The following is a 23,483-nucleotide window of genomic DNA, read 5'->3' as shown; positions in this document are numbered from 1 at the left end:
TTCAGATTTACAAAAGCTGAACCCACACCAAATAAAAATGTATAATGTCTCCTTCAAGCAGCAGGAAAATTATCCTAGAAGAAATCTGGATTTACAAAAGGAATGAGAAGCATCAGAAATAGTACATATAGGGGTAAATACATAAGATTTGTTTTCTTCTCCTTTCTTTCTTTTTAGTGAGGGGCAGGGGGAGAAGAGCAGAGGGAGATGGAGAGAGAGAATCCAAAGCAGGATCCACACCCAGCTTGCAAGCTCAACATAGGGTTCAATCTCACAACCCTGAAATCATGACCTGAGCTGAAATCAAGAGCCAAACACTTAACTGACTGAGCCACCCAGGAGCCCCAAGATTTATTATTCTTTAAATACCTTTTTTAAAAAAGATATTTATTTATTTATGATAGAGAGAGAGAGAAAGGCAGAGACACAGGAGGAAGGAGAAGCAGGCTCCATGCCGGGAGCCCAACATGGGACTCAATCCCGGGACTCCAGGATCACGCCCTGGGCCAAAGGCAGGTGCCAAACCGCTGAGCCACCCAGGGATCCCCTTAAATACCTTTAAAAGAGAATTGATTTTTTCTTTTTAAAAAAAAAAGATTTTATGTATTTATTTGAGAGAGAGAGAAGCGTGCACACTAGTAGGGGAAAGGGCAGAGGCAGAGGGAGAAGCAGACTTTTGGATGAGCCGGGAGCCCAATGGTGGTGCTCCATTCCAGGACCCTGAGATCATGACCTGAGCCTTAGGAAGATGTTTAACTGACTGGGCCATCCAGGTGCCCTGATAATTTTTTTTTTCAATAAAAAGAATAGTATATTGTGGAGTTTAGAACATATGTAAAATTTAAATGGGATGCTTGGGTGGCTCAGCGATTTAGCACCTGCCTTTGGCCCAGGGCATGATCCTACGTCCCAGGATCGAGTCCCACGTCTAGCTCCCTTCATAGAGCCTACTTCTCCCTCTGCCTGTGTCTCTGCCTCTCTCTGTCTCTGTGTCTCTCATGAATAAATAAATAAAATCTTAAAAAAAAAAAGTTAAATGTATGACAACAGCAGCATTAAGGCCGGGAAGGGAGAGATGCAAGTCTACAAGGTTTTCATACTATTTATAATGTGGTGTAATACCCCTCAAATATTTGTAATAGATGGAGACAGGTTACAGATGAATGCTCTAAAACCTAAAACAATCACACACACACACACACACACACACACACACACACACAAGGAGTTATAGCTAATAAGCCAACAAAAGAGGAAAAACAAAACTAAAAAATACCTCTGAAAAAGAGGCAGAAAAAGAGGAACAAAGAATTGATGGGACAAATAAAAAACAAACGGCAAGATGACAGATTCAAATCTAATCATATCAATAATTTTTTTAAAGATTTTATTTATTTATTCATGAGAGACATGGAGAGAAAGAGAGGCATCGACACAGGCAGAGGGAGAAGCAGGCTCCATTCAGAGAGCTCACCTTGGGACTCGATCCCGGGTCCCCAGGATCAGGTCCTGGGCCGAAGGCGGTGTCAAACTGCCGAGCCATCCAGGCTGCCCTCAATAATGTTTTTTTTTTTTTTAATTTTTATTTATTTATGATAGTCACAGAGAGAGAGAGAGAGAGGCAGAAACATAGGCAGAGGGAGAAGCAGCCTCCATGCACTGGGAGCCCGACGTGGGACTCGATCCCGGGTCTCCAGAATCGAGCCCTGGGCCAAAGGCAGGCGCTAAACCGCTGCGCCACCCAGGGATCCCAATAATGTTTTAAAAGATTTTATTTATTTATTCATGAGAGACACACTGAGAGAGAGAGAGAGACACAGGCAGAGGAAGAAGAGGGAGGCTCTTCGCAGGGACCCTGATGAGGGACTCAATCCCTAGGCCCTAGGATCAAGCCCTGAGCCGAAGGCAGACCACTCAACCGCTGAGCCACCCAGGGGTCCCTAACCATATCAATAATTACATTAAGCATAAATAGTCCAGGCTAGATTGGAAAGGAAGAAGTAAAACTATATTTTCAGAAGACACGCTCTTATATATAAAAAATTCTAAGGAATCCACAAAAAATCATTATAACCAGCAAATGAATTTGACGAGTTTGCAGCATACGTAATCAGTACAAAATATATACAATATATATAAGCACATGAAAAGATGTTGGCATCACCAGTCATTAGGGAAATACAAATCAAAACCATACTAGGACACTGCTTTACACCCACTAGGATGGCCATAATAAAAAAGACAGGGGTATCTGGATGGCTTAGTTGGTAGAGCATGCAACTCTTGATCTCAGGATTGTGGGTTCAAGCACCACATTAGGTGTAGAGATTACTTTTTAAACACTAAAAACTTAGGGATCCCTGGGTGGCTCAGTGGTTTGGCACCTGCCTTCAGCCCAGGGTGTGATCCTGGAGACCCGGGATCGAGTCCCACATTGGGCTCCCTGCATGGAGCCTGCTTCTCCTTCTTTCTGTGTCTCTGCCTCTCTCTCAGGAATAAATAAATAAAATCTTAAAAAAAAAAAACTTGTACAAAAATCTTCACACCAGCACTATTCATAATAGCCTTATTGTTAATAGCATTATTCATAATTATTATTCATAATAATAAAAGGGGAAACAAGACATATGGGCATCAATGATGAATGGATAAACAAAATGAGATCTGCTCACACAGTGAAATATTATTCAGCCACACAAAAAAGTGAAGTACCAATGCACTCTACAATGTGGATGACCCTCAGAAACGTGCTAAGTGTGGGACGCCTGGATGGCTCAGCGTTTGAGCATCTGCCTTCAGCTTAGGTCATGATCCTGGGGTCCTGGGATTGAGTCTTGCATCGGGCTCCCCACAGGGAGCCTGCTTCTCCCTCGGCCTGTGTCTCTGCCTCTGTCTCTGTGTCTCTCATGAATAAATAAATAAAATCTTTTTTTTAAAAAAAAAAGGAAAACTAACAGGGGTGCCTGGCTATCTCAGTCAACAAGAGCGTGCAACTCTTGATCTCAGGGTCATGAGTTCAAGCCCCACATTGGGTGCAGAGATTAACTAAAGAAGTAAACAGATAAACTTTAGAAAATGATAAAGCAACAAAAATAAAAGGTGTGTATAAGCTAAATTCTTTGTCCTTCACACACAGAGTCAAGAGAGCTTTAAAAGCTATAAATCATCATCTTTCTAATTCAAGAGAGCCACCAGAAGAATTTAAAACAACTCTTTAAAAGTGGGCTATCTCCAGGGAATGAGAGTGAATAGAGATTTTTACTTCTTAATTTTTATAACCTGATAAGTAAATTAATTAACAAGTGAAAAATAAAGGTGAAGATAAATTAACTATCAGAGTTAATTCATAAAGATGTATGAAAATTTTTTGGTTTTATTTTAATTATTGTATACAGAGTGATGCTGACCTATTGCCACAGACAGGTCACGAAACAGTTCTTTGGCACCTTCTCTGGCTTCCCTAGTGCACTTTTCAGCCATTGGAATTAATTAGATTAGAATTTTTAAATATATATTTTTTAAAGATTTTATTTATTTATTCATGAGAGACACAGAGAGAAAGGCAGATACATAGGCAGAGGGAGAAGCAGGGTCCCCATAGGCACCCTAGTGTGAAACTCGATCCCAGGATCCCGGGATCACAACATGAGCTGAAGGCAGACGCTCAACCACTAAGCTACCCAGGTACCCCTAGATTGGAATTTTTTTAATGCAAGGCTTGTTTTAGCCCCTGAAATAATCTATTTGGGTAGTTAACCAAAAATACAAAACTGTGTTAAGTACAATCATTTACCCAAAAAGCTGCCAAATCTCAATGGATTCCCCTTCTGGCTCATAACATTCCAAGAAAACAAAGCAAGTCATGCAAAAAATAAAAATTAAATGTCTTTGTTTTTCTGTGAGATTACAGTTAAGGGACTATTATTATTGTTCAATATGAGAAGAATGATTTTTATCGAGCCTCTAATACATCAGCATTGTCCTTCCCATATTGATATATTATCCCAAAGAAATGCTTTCCTTTGGCTAAAGGGCAACTAAATATCAAGAAGCAAGGGGCTTATGGGATAGCTCTTCTTGGTACCATCCCAGGCTTCAGAATCTCTCAGCTGAATTGCTGGGAGAGAGGAAAGAGGTTACCCAGCAACCCACCAAAGTAGAGCTATGAGGATCTCTGCCCCTGATCATTTTCCAGGGCTGCTGTGCTAGATTCCAGGGATCTGAAGAGCACTCCATTCTTGAAATGAAGAAAGCCCTCATCACCTGGCATGAGTTTGGGGTGTACAGTTATCAGCAGAAATGCTATTCACAGCCTCCTGATGAGATTCCCTTCAGGACTTTGAAGTTTGGTCTTACAAGCTGAGCCTACTTAGGGTCTCAGATAGCAGGGCTTAAAGTGTTACTGAGCAACTGCCAAGATGATCAAGACTCAGGAAGCGATTGGAACAAAGTACAGAGGTACTGAAATATTTATGAAATTTTACCTACCATATTGTCTTGAAGGCCTAGTGATAAATTAATACATGTGTCCACAACACATCATACCACAGTGGGATTTTTTTAAAGATCCAAAGTTAAATTGCTTTCAGATACTAATAACATCTTGCCAGTTTTAAATGCCTTCAGTTTATAACTGGCCTTAGCACGCTCACACTCATGCCCACTGAATTCACGGTCTCTATCAACCTGGTTTGACCTCTTGCTTTCCCCGACCTTCTAGACTGAGTACCCCAGTTGGTGGGTGGGTGGAGGGCTGGGAAGAGGGATGGAGAGATGGGAGGAGGTGGGCTGGTGGGTAAATGGAAGGGAGTGGTGGATGAACTGATGAGTGCATGTGCACCTTGGTAATCTCTGGAGTACAGAGGACCTTAAAAAGTCACTGAGAGACCTGGAGCAGTTGGATAGGGATCTGGTGAAGAGATTAAGCTGGAAAAGTGGGTAGAAGAAGGAACTGTTGCATACCTCTCCTCAGCTTCCATCCTTGAGCAGATGCGCTGAATATTCACAGCCTCCCTGGCTGTTATCTTTGGGACCCAGAAGGGAAGATGGAAGCAGAGAAAGGACAGTGGTGTGGTTACAGTGTCCTCTGGTGGCCATGAGGGGACTTGGCGTTTTGTCTTTTTTCTCCCAACCCCGCACCCCCACTAGACTATAAAGTCCATGAGGACAGGGACTTTTGTCTGTTCACTCATTGTTGTATACTCAGTGTCTAGAATACTGCCCGGTATGTAGTAGGTGTTCAAACCATATTTATTGAATGAGTGGCCGATAGATTTCTAATCTTGCTCCACCGCTTTATTGATGTATGACCCTGAGCAGCTCTCTTTACCTCATAAATCCTCAGTTTCCTCCTGGGGAAAATGGAGATACTCACCCCCACCCCCATGGGCGTGGAGGGAAAGAGACCTTCCCAGGGCTGAGCAAGGGCACTCAGTCAACGGGCGGGCGTTCCCTTCTCACCCACCAGCCAGCGTTGGTGACACGTTATATGCTGACTGTAGCACCCAGCTGGATAGGCACATTTGCCATAATGAGCATGGAAGCATGGGCCTCCGCTGAGCATGGGGCAGCTTGGGGAAATCATCCAAGCCTAATCCCAGGCTGGCCATGCAAGAAGAAGGTGTAGCCAGATAGATAGGGTGCTACCAGGTGAGGTGTGAGATTCCTCTTCTTCCGATTTCACTCCCACCCCCACAGCCACACCCAATTCCTCCTACTGCCTTGAACCCAGGGGGTTCCATCTGAGCTCTGAGCCTTTGCACACGCTGTTTCCTCTGCCTGCATTCCCTTGTCTCCAACCCCATTGCCACGACCCACATTCAAGCCTGTGAGGGGCTGCATCAGCCTCCTTCTGGGCTCCCTGCAGCCACTGTGGCCCCCTTAAATGCATTCTGATGCAGTGAACTCGGTCTACAGCAAATATGCTTATCTCACTTTCCAGCTTCAGTCTGATTGTTCTCAGGACAGAGTCCAAGTCCTCTGGCCTACCATCTTGTGGTCTGGATCCAGTCCAGCTCCTAACCATCTCGCCTGTCTTGCTCCCCTCTTCAAATCTTCCACCAAACAATCCAAGTCATTTCCTACCTCTGAGCCTTTGTCCTTGCAGTCCCCTCTGCCTGGAAATCCACTCCATTGCAAGGAAGGCATGTGTTGCTTTTGCCTGCCCAGGATCCATTTCCTTTTTCTCTGATAATGGGATCCTCTCCCAGCTCTCAGATCGGGAGGTGCCTGGAGGGCTGACCCATTTCTGCGTTCAAGGGTGAGCTTGAGACTCAGCCTGCTAGAGTTCTTTTTTCTTTCTTAATTGGGATGCTGTGGGTGCAGTACACATTCCCCAGTTGGCCACAGCCCACTTCGCTCCCATTTATTTTATCTTCTGGGTCCTGGAGGCATTGGAGTTTGAGATTCCTGGTATACTTCCTTCTGTGTCAGGCTCTGATTCCCTTCTGGATTCCAACTGTTTTGCCTTCCCATTCCCAGTGTATACATGAATCTTGATTTCCTTAGCTTGACACCTAGAAGTGCCCCTGGTTCTGTGGGTGTTCAGTTATGACACTTCGGGATTGAGAAGCTGAGGCCCAGAGATCTAAGTTCCCTAGAGCCAGGAAGTCTGCCTAGCTGAGCATGACTGTTTTCCCTGGAATAGGACAGGAGGACCCAAGGGTGGAAGTGCTTATTAAAGAGGAAAAGTGTAGCCCCAAGGGGCATCTCTGGGGTGTGTCCTGTGAGAAGGTGTCACCAAAGGCAGTGGCTCACCACTTCTGTCCAGCATCTTTGCTAGATTAATCTCCACTGTGTGCTCTGAGCCTGACCACAGCAGCTGCTCAGCACTTAATTCGTGCGTGAAGGATGGTCTTGTCTTGTCTGGAGCTTTCATATCTGAGATGAGCTCATTGTTTTCTTGATCTGTCCCCTTCTTAGCAAGGGATCTCCAGGAATGAGGAAGGGGCAAAGGGGCAGGTTACCTCCCTCAAGGCAGACTGTGACCCCTAGACCCTCTCTAGTAAAGGAGCTTTGTGGATGAACTGTTTTCCTCTTCCTCTGGCAAAGGGCAGAGAAGACAGTGGGTTCCTCTCCTAACTGACGATAGTGCAATGGAACCAGGACATAAAGGGACTTCAAGCACCAAATGGAGATGCATAGTGGAGTAGGCTGGGGACCCCAGAAGTGAATGGTCAGGTTCTCGCTTCCTCCAAACAGGTGGTAACAGTAGCCAGAGGTGAGAGGCAAAATGCTTAATAATCAGTACAATATGGGCACCAACCAAGTAGAATGTTCCAGCTGAATGCCAGCCCAGTGGCAGGCTCCCTGCTCAGCGAGGAACCTGCTTCTTCCTCTCCCCATGTCCCTCCTCTGCTCGTGCTCTCTTTTAAAGACTTTATTTATTTATTTATTTATTTATTTATTTATTTATTTAAGAGAGCATGGGTGGGGGGAGAAGCAGAGGGAGACAGAGAAGCAGACTCCACACTGAGTAGAGAGCCTGATGGGAGGCTCCATCCCAGGACTCTGGGATCATGACCCCAGCCAATGGCAGATGCTTAACCAACTGAGGTACCCAGGTGCCCCTCACAATTTCTTTCTGGCATCTGTTTAAAGAGCTCTCTTGGACTTATTTCAACATAGATTGTTAACATGTTTTATTTATTTATTTTTTAAAGACTTTATTTATTTATTCATAGACAGAGAGAGAGGCAGAGTCACAGGCACAGGGAGAAGCAGGCATCATACAGAGAGCCTGACGTGGGACTCGATCCAGGGCCTCCAGGATCACGCCCTGGGCTGCAGGCGGCACTAAACTGCTGTGCCACCGGGGCTGCCCTGTTATCATGTTTTATCTGTAAGCTGCACACATAGGCCATGATGGCTATGTGATGGCCAATGCCTGGCTGACAGTGACCACTAGACCCCATTGGTGAAAGACACATTTTGACTTCAGAGAAGGTAGTGTGTGAAAACAGGTGCATCTTAGAATCAGTGAGCTATGGTTAATTTCTAAGAGTCACTGAGCCTTCATGATGTGTTAATTGTCACCCAAAGACATCTGTAAGGTTGCTCATTTATTAGACCCATTGTACAGATGAACAGAGGTGAAGTCAGCCCCTCCAACTCACACAAGCAGTAGGTGGCAGAGCCAGACTGCAGCCCAGGCCAGTGCCGGGAGAGTCGTGTACTATACTTAGGGGCAACCTTGAGAGTCCCAAGAAACCATGCTATCCCACTGGTGGCAGCATCCTCTTTGCCTTTAGGACCTGTGGGCATTGTACATGGGCGTGGCCCCTTCAGGAAACAGCTTGAGAGAGAAGTCAAGGGCCGGGGCAGCCTGGGTCAGCATCCCTAGAGAGAGGATGTCAATGTGGGGCCCACAGAACTGGGGGAGGTTGGCCAGCGTGATGCCTCCGCTGGCCTCCACGCCCACACCGGGGAACTGGGCCTTCAGCGCAGCAGCCGTGGGGTGCAGCTCCTGCGGGACATAAGCCAAGGGGAGGTGAGAGTCCCTGACTCGGCCCCTTCCCCGGAAGCAGACCCCACCTTACCTCAGGCCTGAAGTTGTCCAGCAGGACGAGGTCCGCTCCGGCCTTGGCGGCCTCCACAGCCTCCTGCAGACTGCTGCACTCCACCTCCACCTTCAGGGTGAAGTCAGCCACCTGCCGAGCCCCCTGCACTGCCTGGGGAGCAGGCCCAGAAGGTGAGTGAGGACAGTGGCACCTGACATGGGGGCCTGGCCCCAGAAAGGCCCCAGGTGGATAATGAGCTTGGGGTTAATGAAAAGGCCAGGCCACGGGATGGTTTCTCTCACATTAGGTGAAACCACATGAAATTACCCCTTCTGTGGATCCAAAAAATGGCCAAATATCAGCCATATTTGGCACCAGGACGGGAGTCCAATTTGACTCAAGAACAGTAAAACTGGAAAGCACCTCTTTCTGCCCACGGGTCCTGTCCCCCTGCTATAATACAAACACCTTCTTGTACCAGAAAAAAATAAAATAAAATAAAATAACAAAATAAAACTAGAAGGGGTCTTTAAGAACATTTTCAAATAGGAAACCGGTCCAGGAAGCTCGAGCAACTTGCTCAAGGTCACAGAGCCACCATCACCAGGTTCCCAGCAGCTCAACCACCCTTTGCTTTTGAGCATCACAGCAAGTCCCAGGGCCCTGCTGGAGAAGTCTGCCACCAGCCCATCTGACCTGAGGGCACGAATGCCCAAGGGGGTGGGAGTGGGGGTCCAGCACCCCGGACTCCCCAGCCATCACTGTTCACCCTGGCGTGGTTGGGGGGGGGAGCGGTCGCTGGTAGGGGGAGGGGGGTGCGGCTGGGAGCGCAGCAGGGCTGGCTCAGGGGCCCAGCGGGACGTACCTTCTCCACACCTCCCGCGGCCAGGACGTGGTTGTCCTTCACCATCACCAGCCCTCCCAGGTCATAGCGGTGGGCGGCGGCCCCGCCCACCAGGAGCCCGAACTTCTCCACCAGCCGGAAGCCGGGCGTGGTCTTCCTGGTGCCAGCCACGTGCCCGGTCCAGCCGGTCCCCTTGGCGGCTTCGACGGCGGCGGCGGCGGCGCTGGCCACCCCACTGCAGCGGGCCAGCGTGTTCAGGGCCACCCTCTCGCCCAGCAGCAGGCAGTGGGCGGGGCCCCGGACCTCAGCCACCTTGGCCACCGGCACCAGCTTGGAGCCTTCAGGGAGGAACCAGGACACCTGGCAGTTGACTCGGGCAAAGATGGCATCGAAGAAAGGCCTCCCGGCCAGTACCCCCGGGGACTTGGCCCACAGCACCGCCTGCGACGGGGCTGCCCCCGAAACCAAGGCTGCGTGGTTAAGGCCTGGGCAGTCCTCGCGGAGCCAGCTGTCGGCCAGGGCGGCCAGAGTGGTGGGGGGCAGCAGCAGCTCCAGGCCTGGGAGGGAAAGACAGAGAACAGGGTTACACTGAGGACGCCTCCCTGCAGTCCGGGGTGGTTGTCAAAACATCTAATGACCAGCTAAATTGGGGGCTAGCCAGTCAGGGCAAAGATCTGGGGTTCCCCTCAGACAGGCTTGTGGGTTGGACAAGGGTGTCAGATTAGGCAAGTAAGAACACAGGACACCTAGTTAAATTTATTTATTTATTTTTAAAAGATTTTATTTATTTATTCATGAGAGACACAGAGACAGAGAGAAAGAGGCAGAGACACAGGCAGAGGGAGAAGCAGGCTCCATGAAGGGAGCCCGACGTAGGACTCGATTCCGGGTCTCCAGGATCACGCCTGGGGCTGAAGGCAGGCGCTAAACCGCTGAGCCACCCCAGGATCCCCACCTGGTTAAATTTAAATTTCTGCCAAACACCAAAGTTTTCTTGGTATAAATATATCCTAGGTGATATTTAGAACAGACTTACACTTAAAAATCATCTGTTGATTATCTGAAATTCAGATTGAACCCAGTGGCCTGTATTAAGTGGCAAACCTAGTGCTGCATCAACAGCTATTTACCAACCAGAAGAGAAGACACCTGAGAGTCACCTGCAGCCTTTCCAGTCTCCCTGGCACCTGGCACAGAAGGATTAGTTATGAGAGAAGGCCCCCAGCAGAATAAGTGTATGTCTGCTCCGTAGGATCAAGTATTTTATAGCTGGAAAGTCCGGTTTTTACAGATGTGGAGACTGAGGAAAGGAAGTGCGCTGAGGTCACACAGCAAACTGGAGGCCGACCAGGCCCTGGGGTCCCTTCCCCTTCCCCCCTTGCTTGGAGCACACACACTCCTATGCCTGATGTCTCAACGAACTGTCCTCTCTCTAGAGATGGGGGCTGTACAAGGAGGAAAGTGTAAGTGGAAATTGGGCTTGAGCCCTTGCTCTGTGAGGCACAGCTTCAGCAGTGTGGACGAGTCCTTTCTCAGTAAAAAAAAAGTTGTGGACCGAGTGGTCCTTCCCGCCCACGTTACCCGCGTTTAGCCGCTAACCCGCCCCTAAGGTCTGTGGATTGAATGGGTGAGCTCAGGCGCGGTGCAACATCGCCATCTGTCGGCCAGGAGAAGACCTGCAGCCTCCTGGGCGCGAGCCCTGAATGGACGGCGCTTCCCGTCGTCGTGGCAGGGGGAGACCATTGGATAGCATGTTAGGTTTGTTTTTTGTCTTTGTTTTTTTGTTTAGATTTTATTTATTTATTCATGAGAAGCACACAGAAAGAGAGGCAGAGACACAGGCAGAGGGAGAAGCAGGCTCCATGTAGGGAGCCCGATGCGGGACTCGATTCAGAGTCTCCAGGATCACACCCTGAGCCGAAGGCAGATGCTCAACTCCTGAACCACCCAGGCGTCCCTATTAGGGGGTTTTGATTGGATAGTATGTTGGGTTTTGTTTTGCTTCCTCACTTTTGCTCCACATTGAAGTTAAAACAGGCATTCTGGCTTGGTCTACCCTCAATATAAGGCTTTCTTCCCCAAAGTCAAGCACCCAATCTTCACCCCTTCCCCACCCTCAGTGATTTTACCTGGCCCTCCTTGCTCATATTCTGCCCCAAATGGCTTCCATTCCTCATTCAGAGCCAGCTGTGCCCTGGCTGGGTACTGAGAGCAAAGTGACTGTGACAGCAAAGTAAATATGACAGACATAGTTGTCATCTCCACTGTTCCACCAGCCAGCCAGGCAAAAGGCTGTTGGACATACAGCAGAGATATAGAAGCTCCAGCTCCATCCACACCAGGTGCAGTGATGTTTGCTTTTTAAAGTGAATGTGAATCCTTCAACTGGTGAATATATGATATACAAACTGTGAGGCACCTCTGGGGTGTAATTCTACTTGGCAACATAGAAAGGAACCAACTACTGACACACACAATAGGGGACTCATTTCAAATGCATTATTCTAAGTAAAGAAGCTGGATTCTAAAGGCTATGTGCTATTTGAGTTCATCCATATGACATTCTGGAAAAAACAAAACCACAGCAAAAGAACAGACTGGTGGTTTCCTGAGGGGAGGGGGGCTGGCCACAAAGGAGCAGTACCAGGGAGTTTTGGGGATGGGACTGAATGAGTCTATATTTTCTCTGATGGTGGCTACAGCACTGATGCATTTGTCAAGACTCACAGAACTGTACACAGAAAAGGGTGAATTTTACTCTCTGTAATTATGCCTCATTAAATCTGTCTTTAAAATAAGACAATAAAAAAGTAAATCACCTTCCTGCTTCAAACCCCACTTTCATTGTATCAGCTCCAGTTGATACTTCTCTCCCTTTTTCATTTATTTTTTTTTGACAAATCCTTTTTTTAAGATTTTATTTATTTATTTATTTGAGAGAGAGAGAGAGACAGGCAGAGGGAGAAGGAGGCTCCATGCAGGGAGCCTGACATAGGACTCGATCCCAGTTCTCCAGGATCAGGCCCTGGGCTGAAGGCAGCACTAAACCGCTGAGCCACCCGGGCCGCCCTGACAAATCCTTCTTGAACGCCCGCTCTGTGCCAAGTACTAATTGCTGGGTAACAGAGTTGGCAGCCCTCCTTCTTAGCTTTCAGGCCTTAGCCTATGCTGTGCCTTTGCCTGGAAGTCCCTTCCCTCCCCTTCCCCCAAAGTCCCCCTTTCCCTCCACTCCTCTCTCAGGTCTTCTCTTAGTTAGCACCTCCTTGGCAGGGGGCTCTGCAGACACCCTATCGGGTCACATGTACACTCTGCTCCTTGATCTTCACCCATGCTCTAATGTCATCACCCAGAGTTTTCTGCTCCATCCCAAGTGCCTAACACATGGAACCATACAAATGTGCTATTTTTATGGGTCAAAGATGGCCAAATATTGGCAATTTCATACTGATTTGCTTAATACTAGGTGTTCAGTGATACTCATCCTAGCATAGAGGCTGCATGGTAGATGAATGAGAACCCAGACTCTGGGGCCAGATGGCCTGGATTCCAGTACTGCCTCGGCCATCTTCAGCTAAGTGATCTTGGGCAAATGACAGAGCATCTCCAGGACCTCAAAGGTGCCTCCTTAGTCATAGGGATGACAAAAATAAGCACCTCATAGGGCTGTATGAAAATTAAGTACTTTAATATTTGCAAAGCTCTCGGGAACACTGTCTGGCACACAGTAGATGTGTCTGCTAAAGGATAACTGAGCATCTACCGAGGGTTGTGGGAGCACAGAGGAAGAAATGACTAAGTGTCTGTGAGGAAGGAGGGAGGTAGGTTCTGTGGCCTTGAAGGATGAGTAATGTTTGCCAGGCAGAGCTATGAGGTGGTGGTGGGGGAGACACATTTCATGCTGAAGATGCTGGTGCTTAAGTCTCAAAAGCAAGAAAATAGAGAAAGGCTGTAAGGGGAGAAATGGGATGGCCAGAGTGAAAAAGGACTAAATTATTTAGCTGTGTAGTTTGGACAGATCCTAGGGGCCATCACAGAATTTTAAGCACAAGGTTTTGTTTGTTTGTTTGTTGGTTGGTTTTAAGATTTTATTTTATTTATTTATTTATTTATTAAAATATTATTTATTTATTTATTCATGAGAGACACAGAGAGAGAGGCAGAGACATAGCCAGAGGGAGAAGCAGGCTCCCCATGGGAAGCCTGATGTGGGACTCCATCCTGGGACCCCAGGATCACAACCTGAGCCAAGGCAGATGCTCAATCACTGATCCACCTAGATTTTATTTATAACTAATCTCGACAACCAGCATGAGGCTTGAACTTACAACCCCGAGATCAAGAATCATACGCTCTACTGACTGACCAACTGAGCCAGCCAGGTACCCCAAGCAAGGGAATTATGGAATTATGATTTTGTTTCAGGAGGGTCACTTCAGCCACTGACTGGAGATAGGTTGGGAGGCAAAAGGAGGCTGAGGCAGTTGGCCAGACAGGAAGAGATGTAGCCCTGAGCTTGGGCAGAACCGTAGGAAGAGCAAGCAGGGGCAAATGTGTGAGTTGTTTCTAAGGTAGGATCTGCCCGAATTAGCAGCTCATGAGATGTAGAAGCCTTGGGTTTCTGCCATAGGTAGCTGCAAACTGCCACAAGGAACTATTCAGGGTGGAGGATGGGGACAACAGAAGACAGCAACCTGCATGCCTGCAGTGTGCCAGCCGTGGGCACCACACTTCTCTTGGGCTCTCTCGTCTGAAACTCACCACAGGGGATTATTCCCATTTTACAAGCACAGAAGCTGAATGTCAAGGAGGTTCGTGCAGCTGGTGATGCAGCTGAGAAGCAGCAGAGCTGGGGGGAACGACTGACTTTGGCTTTGCAGATGTTAAGGTCGAGATGCCAGCAGGAAGGATGTGCCTGGCCACACCATGATGGTGGGTCCTGGTGAGACACTGGGTGAGGAATGGAGATTTGGGGGCCACCAGCAGACATGAGTGATGACTAAGCATAGCAGTGGGTGAGATCACCAGGTCAGGAAGAAGAGGAGGCTCTGGGAAGTACCAGTATTTAAAAAGAGAAGCAGCACCAGGAGGGAGTGGGTGTCTGGAGCTGAGGGTTTCAAGAAGTAGGATGTGAGCAGAAGCAAGTAGAAGGCAGGCTGCAAATGGGCATAAGACTTAGCAGTGGGGGGATCCCTGGGTGGCGCAGCAGTTTGGCGCCTGCCTTTGGCCCAGGGCACGATCCTGGAGATCCGGGATCGAATCCCACATCAGGCTCCCGGTGCATGGAGCCTGCTTCTTCCTCCGCCTGTGTCTCTGCCTCTCTCTCTCTCTCTCTCTGTGACTATCATAAATAAATAAAAATTAAAAAAAAAAAAAAGACTTAGCAGTGGGGAGGCCATTGCCAGAGCACTCTTAGTGCTATGCAGTGGGGGCAGAAGCCATATCATCACGGTCAAGTAGTGCTTGGGAGGTGAGGAAGTGGAGGTGGGGTGTGAGACCACTCTTCTCTGCAGAACTGAGAAAGCAGGAACCCACCTGAGGAGCTCTTCAGACTCTGCTGCTCAGCTCCAGCCCAGATCAACCAAATTAGAATCTTTTATGGGTGGTTCCCGGGCATCCAAGTTTGGAAGAGCTCCTCCTGTGTTTCAGATGCACATGAGGGTTAGGAACCAATGCTCCCAGGGATCCCTGGGTGGCTCAGCAGTTTAGCGCCTGCCTTTGGCCCAGGAAGTGACCCTGACTGGAGTCCTGGGATCGGGTCTCACAAGAGGCTCCCTGGAGCCTGTTCTCGCTCTGCCTGTGTCTCTGCCTTTCTCTGTGTGTGTGTGTCTCTCGTGAATAAATAAATAAAATCTTTAAAAAAAAAAAAAAAGAATGAATGCTCCCGGAGCGCCAGGCTGGCTCACTCCATAGAGCATGCAACTCAATCTTGGAGTTGTGAATTCGAGCCCCACATTGGGTGTAAATATTACTTAAAAATAAACTCTTTAAAAAATTAAGAGAAAGATGCCTGGGTGGCTCAGACAGTTAAGCGTCTGACTTCCTTTGGCTCAGGTCATGATCTCAGAGTCCGGGAATAGAGCCCTGAATCAAGCTCCCTGCTCAGCTCTCCCCCTCTCCCCCTATTCGTGCTTTCTCTCTATCTTTCTCTCTCAAATAAATAAAATCTTTTTAAAAAATAAATAAAAGGGGCACTTGGGTGGCTCAGTTGGTTAAGAGTATGTCTTTGGCTCAGGTCATGATCTCAGGTCAGATCCTGGGATAGAGACCTGTGTTGGGCTCCCTGCTTGCCAGGGAACCTCCTCCCTCTCCCTCTGCCCCTTCCATGTCTGGTTCTCTCTCTCTCTCTCTCTCTTTCTCTTTCAAATAAGAAATTACAATCTGTAAAAATAAATAAGCAATAAATAATAAAAAGAATCTTTTTTTAAAAGATTCATTCATTTATGAGAGAGAGCAAGAGCACACTAGAGAGTATGGGGGCATGGGCAGAGGGAGAGGGAGAGTCTCAAGCAGACTGTGTTGAGCATGCAGTCCTAAACAGGGCTCTATCTCACAACCCTAAGATCATGACCTAAGCCAAAACCAAGAGTCAGACACTTAACCTACTGTACCACCCAGGCACCCACACACACAAATAATCTTTTTTTTTTTAAAAGATTTTATTTATTTATTCATGATAGACATAGAGAGAGAGAGAGAGAGGCAGAGACACAGGCAGAGGGAGAAACAGGCTCCATGCATCGGGAGCCCGACGTGGGACTCGATCCCGGGTCTCCAGGATTGCGCCCTGGGCCAAAGGCTGACGCCAAACCGCTTGAGCCACCCAGGGATCCCACACACAAAAAATCTTAACACACATACTAACCAATCACAACATGGATCTTATTTGGATCCTAATTCAAACAACTGAAACCAAATTAAAGCATTTATGAGACAACTGGAAATCTGGACACTGGATGTTTAATAACATTAAGGAAATTTTTTAATAATTCAGATGTAAAAAAAATTAGTTGTGATCATTGTATTGTGGTTGTAACAAAAAGAAAAGTCCTCATCTTTTTTAGAAAATACACGCCAAGATGTTCATGTATGAAAAGACTTACGAGGGATCCCTGGGTGGCCCAGCGGTTTGGCGCCTGCCTTTGGCCCAGGGCGCGATCCTGGAGACCCAGCATCAAATCCCACGTCGGGCTCCCAGTGCATGGAGCCTGCTTCTCCCTCTGCCTATGTCTCTGCCCCCCCCTCTCTCTCTCTCTGTGACTATCATAAATAAATAAAAATTAAAAAAAAAACGAAAAAAAGAAAAGACTTACGAGCCCATTTTGCTTTAAGGTGTTCCTGAAAGGTAGAAAGTAGAAGATGTGTGGATGGAGCCCAGCTGGCCAAAAGTTGGTGGCTGTTGAGGCTGGGTGATAGGTACATGAGGGTCCATCCTTACTTTTCTGCTTACTTTTGTGTACATTTGAAATTCTCTATAATAAAGAAAAGGAAGAAAGAGAGAACAGAAGGAAAGAAGGAAGGAAGGGACAGAGGAAAGGAGAGCAAGAAATCTTGTTTGACAGGGTCAAGGAAAGCTTTCCTTAGGGTGGGTAAGACAGTGGTTCTCAACCTTGGTTGCACAATGGAATTATCTGCGGAGCTCAGCAAAATGCTGATGCGTGGGCCCCACCCCCCAGAGATTCTAACATAATGGGTCTACAATGTGGTGACCGAATTCTAATTCATAGCAGAGCTGAGAGCTTCAGAACTGCAGGAAGGGAATCAATGGCTACCATCCACTGGTGCCTACCATACGCCAGGCACTTGCCACATTGCCACAGGCCTGGCACTTTGTTACAAATCTTACCCCTAGTTCCTCAAGCTAGAGCTCATTCATATTTACAGATGGAGACCTGAGGCTCAGAAATGTAAAGGAAACTCCTTACAGAGCAGAGTAGGAAATGACCCGTGTGGATTCAGGTTGTGCCTCCTACGCTGCCTCCACCAGCAAGGGTTGCTCTCTTGGAGGCTTCGAGATCCATTGTTCTGGGCTTGTCTACCATTCGGTCAGAATATTATCTGCTCTGTGTTCCGTTTGTGAAACATAAGCAAGTACATCTGGTTTGTTTCAGGCCCCCACTCTCTCATGTGTTTCCAACAAAAGGGATTCCTGGGGGAAGCTTTGAAAATGCGGCTCTTCTATTTAGCAGCTGTCACTGAAAGGAACTTCAGAGAAGGGAGCGCTGTTTTTGCAGGTGCCTGAGGAGACCTTGCCCAGAAACTGCCACCCAGGGGGGACAGCTATAACACCCTGTCCCACCTTCTACCCTTGCAGTTGTTATATGTAAAAGTTCTCTCAAGATGCCTAGACTTAAAAAAAAAAAAAGATGCCTAGACTTCACAGATTATATATAGTTTTACCCTGTGAGATGTAACCCTGATCTCTTCATTAGTTGACTAAAGTTTTATTAAAATTGGCATCTCTGGGGGAACCTTCTTACACTGCTGGGAGGGAATGCAAACTGGTGCAAACAGTATGGAGGTTCCTCAAAAGTTAAAAATAGAGCTACCCTACCACTCAGTAATTGCACTCCTGGGGATTTATCCAAGGCATACAAACCAAGTGATTCAATGGAGCACATGCTCCCCAATATTCACAGCAGCAATGTCCACAATAGCCAAACTATGAAGAGAGCCCAGATGTCCATCGACAGATGGATGGATAAAGAAGATGTGGTACATATATACAATGGAATATTACTCAGCCACAAAAAGAATGAATGCGGTCCTAAACAGAGCTCTAAACAGTCCTAAACAGTTGCATCACTTGCAACGATGTGGATGAAACTAAAGAGTGTTATGCTAAGTGAAATAAGTCAATCAGAGAAAAACAATTATATGATCTCACTTATATGTGGAATTTAAGAAACAAAACAGATAAACATAGGGGAAGGGAAGGAAAAATAAAATAAGATAAAAACAGAGAGGGAGGCAAACCATAAGAGATTCTTAATTCCAGGAAACAAACAGGGTTGCTGGAGGGGAGGTAGACAGGGAGATGGGGTAACTGGGTGATGGGCATGAAGGAGCGCAAGTGATGGAATGAACACTGGGTATGATATATGCAACTGGTGAATCGCTAAATTCTACTCTTGAAGCTAATAATGTGATGCATGTTAACTAACTTGGATTTAAATAAAGTTTTGAAAATGGGCATCTTTGTTTCTGAGGGGATGCATCTTGGGCTATTTCTTGCACTAGATCAGAATCAGAACGCCCATACCTTCATCTTTACATCAGTCACTTAACTGTTTCTTGTCTGGGATGTATGGGTCACAAAGGGAGACTCTATGAATGCACCTAAGATGAGTATAACAAGTGTTTGTTTTCAGTTTTGTGTGTAATGACATGGCCTGTGCCTGTGGCTACAGCTCTGGTATGTGTTCAACTAAGCAAGTCAGGAAGGGGCCACCCAGCTAGCTCAGTCAGTGAAGCGTGCAGCTCTTGATCTTGGGGTCATGAGTTGGAGCCCCATGTTGAAGGTAGAGATGACATAGATAGATAGATAGATAGATAGATAGATAGATAGATGGATAGATAGATAGATAGCAGCTGGCACTTTCTAAAGCGCTGTACCAAGCATTTTATATATACCGACACATTCGATCCTCACAACCTTATGAGATAGGTCCCATTATTCTCCCCATTTTATAGATAAGGAAGCTGAGGCACTGAGAGACCACAAACCACATCCAAATTTCACAAAGTTCACACAGCTGGGAAGTGGGGAGTTAGAGTCATTAACTCAGGCAGAGTGGCTCCCGAGTCCCCTCACTTACCCCACCCCACCGCCATAATCTAGCACTGAGTGATATTTTTAAATTGTAATGTGCTTATCATGTCAACATTCACAGAGTTCTGCAAACCACACCCATGTTTCCAGGGCTCTGTCCATGCAGTAGTAAGAACATCCGGCTCAGGAGTCAGAAACACCTGGGCTGGAATTGGACTCCACCACCTACACACTGAGTGACTCCAGGCGGTTTGCTAACCTCTCTGAGAGTTGGTTTCATGCAGGAATCACAGGGCTTTTCTTTTCTTTCTTTTTTTTTTTTTTTTTTAAGATTTTATTTATTTATTCATGAGAAACACAGAGAGAGAGAGGCAGAGACACAGGCAGAGGGAGAAGCAGGCTCCACGCAGGGAGCCCGATGTGAGACTCGATACCGGGTCTCCAGGATCACATCCTGGGTCGAAGGCTGGTGCTAAACTGCTGAGCCACCCAAGGATCCTCACAGGGCTTTTCTGCAGTGACAACCTCCCCAGGGGAACATGTCCCTGATGAAGGACCTCCTCCCTGCATCCCAGTCCCCAGGAAGAGGAGAAGAAGCGCCTGGCGTAGAGCCGCAACTCTTACTTCATGGACGCGAAGTGCCCGGGATGCTACAAAATCACCACCGTCTTTAGCCACACACACACCATGGTTTTGTGTGCTGTCTGTTCCACTGTCCTTTGCCAGCCTGCAGGAGGAAAAGCAAGCCTTCTGGAAGGATATGCCTTCAGACAGAGGCAGCACTGAAAGCGCCCTGAATCAAGATGAGTGGGACACTATCCCAATAAACAGATTTCGGATAAAAAGAAAGGAAAGGAAAGGAAAAATCACAGGGTCACAATAAGGAGGGCAAGAAGTGGTCAACAAGTGCTGAGCCAATGCCTGACAGATGTCTCTGAACCCCTTTGGGTGTGACCATGGCAGCCCTGTGCATTCAGCTTAAAAAAAAAAAAAACTTATTTATTTATTCATGAGAGACACAGAGACACAGGCAGAGGGAGAAGCAGGATCCCCGCAAGGAGCCCATGTGGGACTCATCCGGAACTCTGGGATCAGGCCCTGAGCCAAAGGCCGACGCCCAACTGCTGAGCCACTCAGCCATCCCTCAGCTCTTTATTTGTTGATCCATTTGGCTAACACCAGATGGAGACAGAGGCTGACGAGCACAGCAACTCCCAGCTAAAGTTCTTTTTCTCATCCCCTCTCTCTCTAGAGAAGAGAAATGACCTCCAAATAGGGCTCAAAGGGACTGTCTATCATGCAAGTGGTAAAACGCTCTACAGAATTTCAGATCGGGGGACACCTGGGTGGCTCAGCATTTGAGCGTCTGCCTCCCGTGATCCCGGGATCCGGGATGGGGTCCCACATCAGGCTCCTTGCATGGAGCCTGCTTCTCCCTCTGCCTGTGTCTCTGTCTCTCTCATTGTCTCTCATGAATAAATAAATAAAATCTTAAAAAAAAAAAAAAAAAAGAATTTCAGATCAGTTTGAGTAGCAAGAGGGGGCTGAACGGCAGGACCGGGCCAGACTGAGCAGGCCTTGAATGATGGGAACGAGTCGTCAGGGTCTTGTTCAACAGGCAAAAAGAAAAATCACTGATACATTCCATCTGAAATCACTTGGAAGTTTAAATATTTAAACTGCGCCTGGTGTTCTTGAAAGATGCAAGATGGGAGGCTGCAGCAACAGCCTGGGCAAGGAACAGGGGGCCAGGGGAAGGGTAGTAAGGGCGTTGCTCCCAAGGCTGTAAGGGAACACAGCACCCGCACCCTGCACCCTGCTCCCACCCTGCCCTGCTCATGCTTGGGCCAGGCCTGACCTCTCCATCTTTGCCCACCAGCCTGCCATCTACATCTGCCCCAACTCTGTCCTCACCCCTCCTTGCTGCCACATCCCCAGCTTTTGCTTCACCCTTAGACTTTTCCCTTAGACCCTCCTGGCTTTATTCCCATGAGGCACTGATCAATGCCAGTCCAGAGTTCTGGACACACATCACCAGAAAGAAGGCAGCAAAACAAAGGAAGCCTCCACCAGGCTGCTCCCCAGAGGGAGGTGGGAACAGAAAACAAAGAGATTAGAGGTTTAGGTGATGCTCAGGAGAAGGGGAGTCCATAGGACGTGGCAACTGTCTGGATGTTGGGGTGCGAGAGGGGATGAACAGTCACAGATGACCCTGAGTTTCCAGTCCAAGTAGGAGGATGGTGAAGTAGGGATAGACATGGAGAGGATATGAGGGGACGTCTCTGAGTCTGACATGCCAGGGAGTTGTCAGGTGGAGATGGACACGCAAGGCTTCCAAGTGTGGGGCTGGGACCCAGGGAGGGCTCAGGGCTGCAGAGACACACCTCGGGAGTCAGCACCACCACCAGCATGACTACACCGAGGGATTCCTGTGTAGTAGGCACTGGACGTGTATTATCTCATCAAACCCTCCCCACAACCCAAGGGAAGACAACATTTTCACTTCATCAGTAAGGAAACTGAGGCACAGTGAGGAGAGGCATTTTGTCTGAGGTCACACAGCTAGCGGGTGGCAGGGATGGGGCTGAATCCAGGCTCTGACTCTGAGGTCATTTCTAAACCGAAAGTTTGTTTGGATCCCCAAGAGCTGGTTCTGCAGCCTAGCCAGAGGTTCCAGTTGTTTGGGGGGGGGGCACCAGAAGCCCCAAAGCAGGGGAGGCAGATGAGAGCCAAGGAAGAAGCAGCCCAGAAAGGGGAAAGGGCAAATGCAGAGAGCTCTAGAAGGAGCGCGACTTCTGTCCTGCAGGCACTGGCCAAAGCTTCTGTGAGTCTGACATTCGTCCTCCCTACAGCCTCATGAGCTGGGAACTAGTATTGTCATTTTGCAGCCTGGCCCCAATCATCATCCACTCGCCCTCCTTCTCCTCTGCGACATCACCCCCACCCCAGGCAGAGTCACGTGGCTCAAGTCCCCTCCCCCACCGGCTACATAAGGGACAGGACTTTGCCTCCCCTCCTCCCTGCTGGCTAGCATGGGGCAAAGTCCAGAGCTGCTCCCAGACAGGGCCTCCTCCAGACCCCTCTGGACCTTTCCTTTCCTGGGGCTCAAGCCCCTTTCTCCCCAGAACTCGCTGGGGACTATAGAAAGAGAAAGAAGAGGCTCTCAGTAGACAGAAGAATTGCTTGGGGTTCAGAGAGGTCAGAGGGCGTGAGGGGGGCAAAGCAGGGGGGGCAGGGAATGTATCTTCTTTGGTGGGGGAGGGGGGATAAGAGACTGAGATTAGTTGGGATGAGGAGGGAGGCAGGAGAGGGGAGATGGTGATGCAGGGACAGAGAGGAGAGGTCTGGGGGTTTCCTTTACCTTTAGGGTCCATGATGGCTGGATGCGCAGGGCTGGCGTGTGCACTCTCAGTCCACCACCGCAGAGGCCCAGAGTGGGGGTGGGGCTGCCAGAGGAAGGAGGAAGGGGCCGGTCTAGCCAGGTCTAGCCAGCCCTCTCCAGTTCTCTGGAGCTCTCTCCTGCCCTCTCCCAGGACCCCTGGCGCTGGACACACCTTCTCCTTCTGCTCTCTACGTGGGACAGGAGGAGCTCTCATTTGTGTAGCTCAGAAGTGTGTAACTCAGAAGTCTTCTCCCTGAGCCAGAAGCCCAGGACCCTCCACACACTCAGCCCTCCCCAGGCTTCACATGAGCAGGCTGGAAAACTTCTCTGATGGGCGCCCTGGGAAAATCATCAGCCTCGGTCCTGGGTTCAGATCCTAATTCCATCCTTTTTGATCTTGAATACCTTCTTGGCCTTTTCTGTGCTTCATTTTCCTTAGCTGTAAGATGTGATAATTCCTCCCTTGTGGGTTCAACTGATAATCAAGTGAGAAAACTCTATGAGTAAGAGTAGAAAGTCAACCCTTCCCTTCCTTTAACTCCTTTTCCCAGGGTCCATCTTGCACCTAGGACCTTGCTTGTCTCACTCTAGTCCAGGCTTCCAAACTATTTTATCCTCGATGCCATGTTTATCCGGGTTTCTCTCTTGAAGGCTCTTTGCTGGCTCTTGCAAGTCTTTCTTCCTACAGTCGACATTTTGGTGTTCCCTCGGTGTGGTGGGACAGTTTCTCTTCTCCCCCTCGGGACACAGCTAAACTACATTTCCAGGCTCCTTTGCACTGAGGCTGCCACGTGACTGGATTCTGTCCAGTGGAATGTGAGGGAAGGTGATACCGTCACTTCCAGACCTGGCCCTTGAAAACCTTCCCATCATGCTGCCCTCTCTCTATCCTCCCTATCTGGAGAATGGCAGAGCCGCAAAATAGAAGGAGCCTGGGTCCTGGCATGACTTTATGGAAGCCCACTTTCCAATGGCAGCAAGGAAGAAACT

The 23,483-nt window shown here is 48.1% G+C and overlaps 3 protein-coding genes across 10 annotated transcripts in view; 1 reads left to right on the top strand and 2 right to left on the bottom strand.

The window, feature by feature from the left end:
• The window catches only part of ZG16 (zymogen granule protein 16), a 48,664-nt gene extending 42,284 nt beyond the window's left edge, over window positions 1-6,380 (bottom strand). For 2 of the 7 annotated variants that reach the window (XM_026011153.2, XM_072753498.1), the window contains exons 1-2: window positions 6,085-6,377; window positions 4,963-5,024 (exon numbers count right to left, since the gene is read on the bottom strand). In XM_026011153.2, coding sequence (XP_025866938.1) covers window positions 4,963-5,024; window positions 6,085-6,147 — 125 coding nt within the window. In that variant the 5' untranslated portion in view covers window positions 6,148-6,377. Of the gene's footprint in view, window positions 1-4,962; window positions 5,025-6,084 lie in introns of all 7 variants that reach the window. The other 5 variants (XM_072753503.1, XM_072753501.1, XM_072753499.1 and 2 more) reach the window with 4 other exon arrangements.
• A 1,245-nt stretch (window positions 6,381-7,625) lies between these two features.
• QPRT (quinolinate phosphoribosyltransferase) lies at window positions 7,626-23,321 on the bottom strand. 2 transcript variants are annotated; one of them, XM_026011156.2, is made up of 4 exons: window positions 22,473-23,321; window positions 9,364-9,899; window positions 8,538-8,669; window positions 7,626-8,464 (listed from the first exon to the last, which is right to left on the bottom strand). In XM_026011156.2, exons 1-4 carry the CDS (start codon window positions 22,705-22,707, stop codon window positions 8,246-8,248), a joined length of 1,122 nt encoding a protein of 373 aa, XP_025866941.1. In that variant the 5' UTR covers window positions 22,708-23,321; the 3' UTR covers window positions 7,626-8,245. The 2 variants fall into 2 exon arrangements, with proteins under 2 accessions (XP_025866941.1, XP_025866942.1); XM_026011157.2 differs by having other exon boundaries at window positions 8,533-8,669; window positions 22,473-23,282.
• Window positions 19,736-19,897, top strand: LOC112929370 (small ribosomal subunit protein eS27-like). Its single transcript, XM_072753494.1, has one exon. It carries the CDS (start codon window positions 19,739-19,741, stop codon window positions 19,895-19,897), a length of 159 nt encoding a protein of 52 aa, XP_072609595.1. The 5' UTR covers window positions 19,736-19,738.
• Window positions 23,322-23,483: the final 162 nt, after the last annotated feature.

Source organism: Vulpes vulpes, chromosome 3, assembly GCF_048418805.1.
Source record: "Vulpes vulpes isolate BD-2025 chromosome 3, VulVul3, whole genome shotgun sequence".
Taxonomy (NCBI): domain Eukaryota; kingdom Metazoa; phylum Chordata; class Mammalia; order Carnivora; family Canidae; genus Vulpes; species Vulpes vulpes.
Note: the sequence above shows the minus strand (reverse complement) of the source record. Positions and strands in the feature narration are given on the sequence as shown.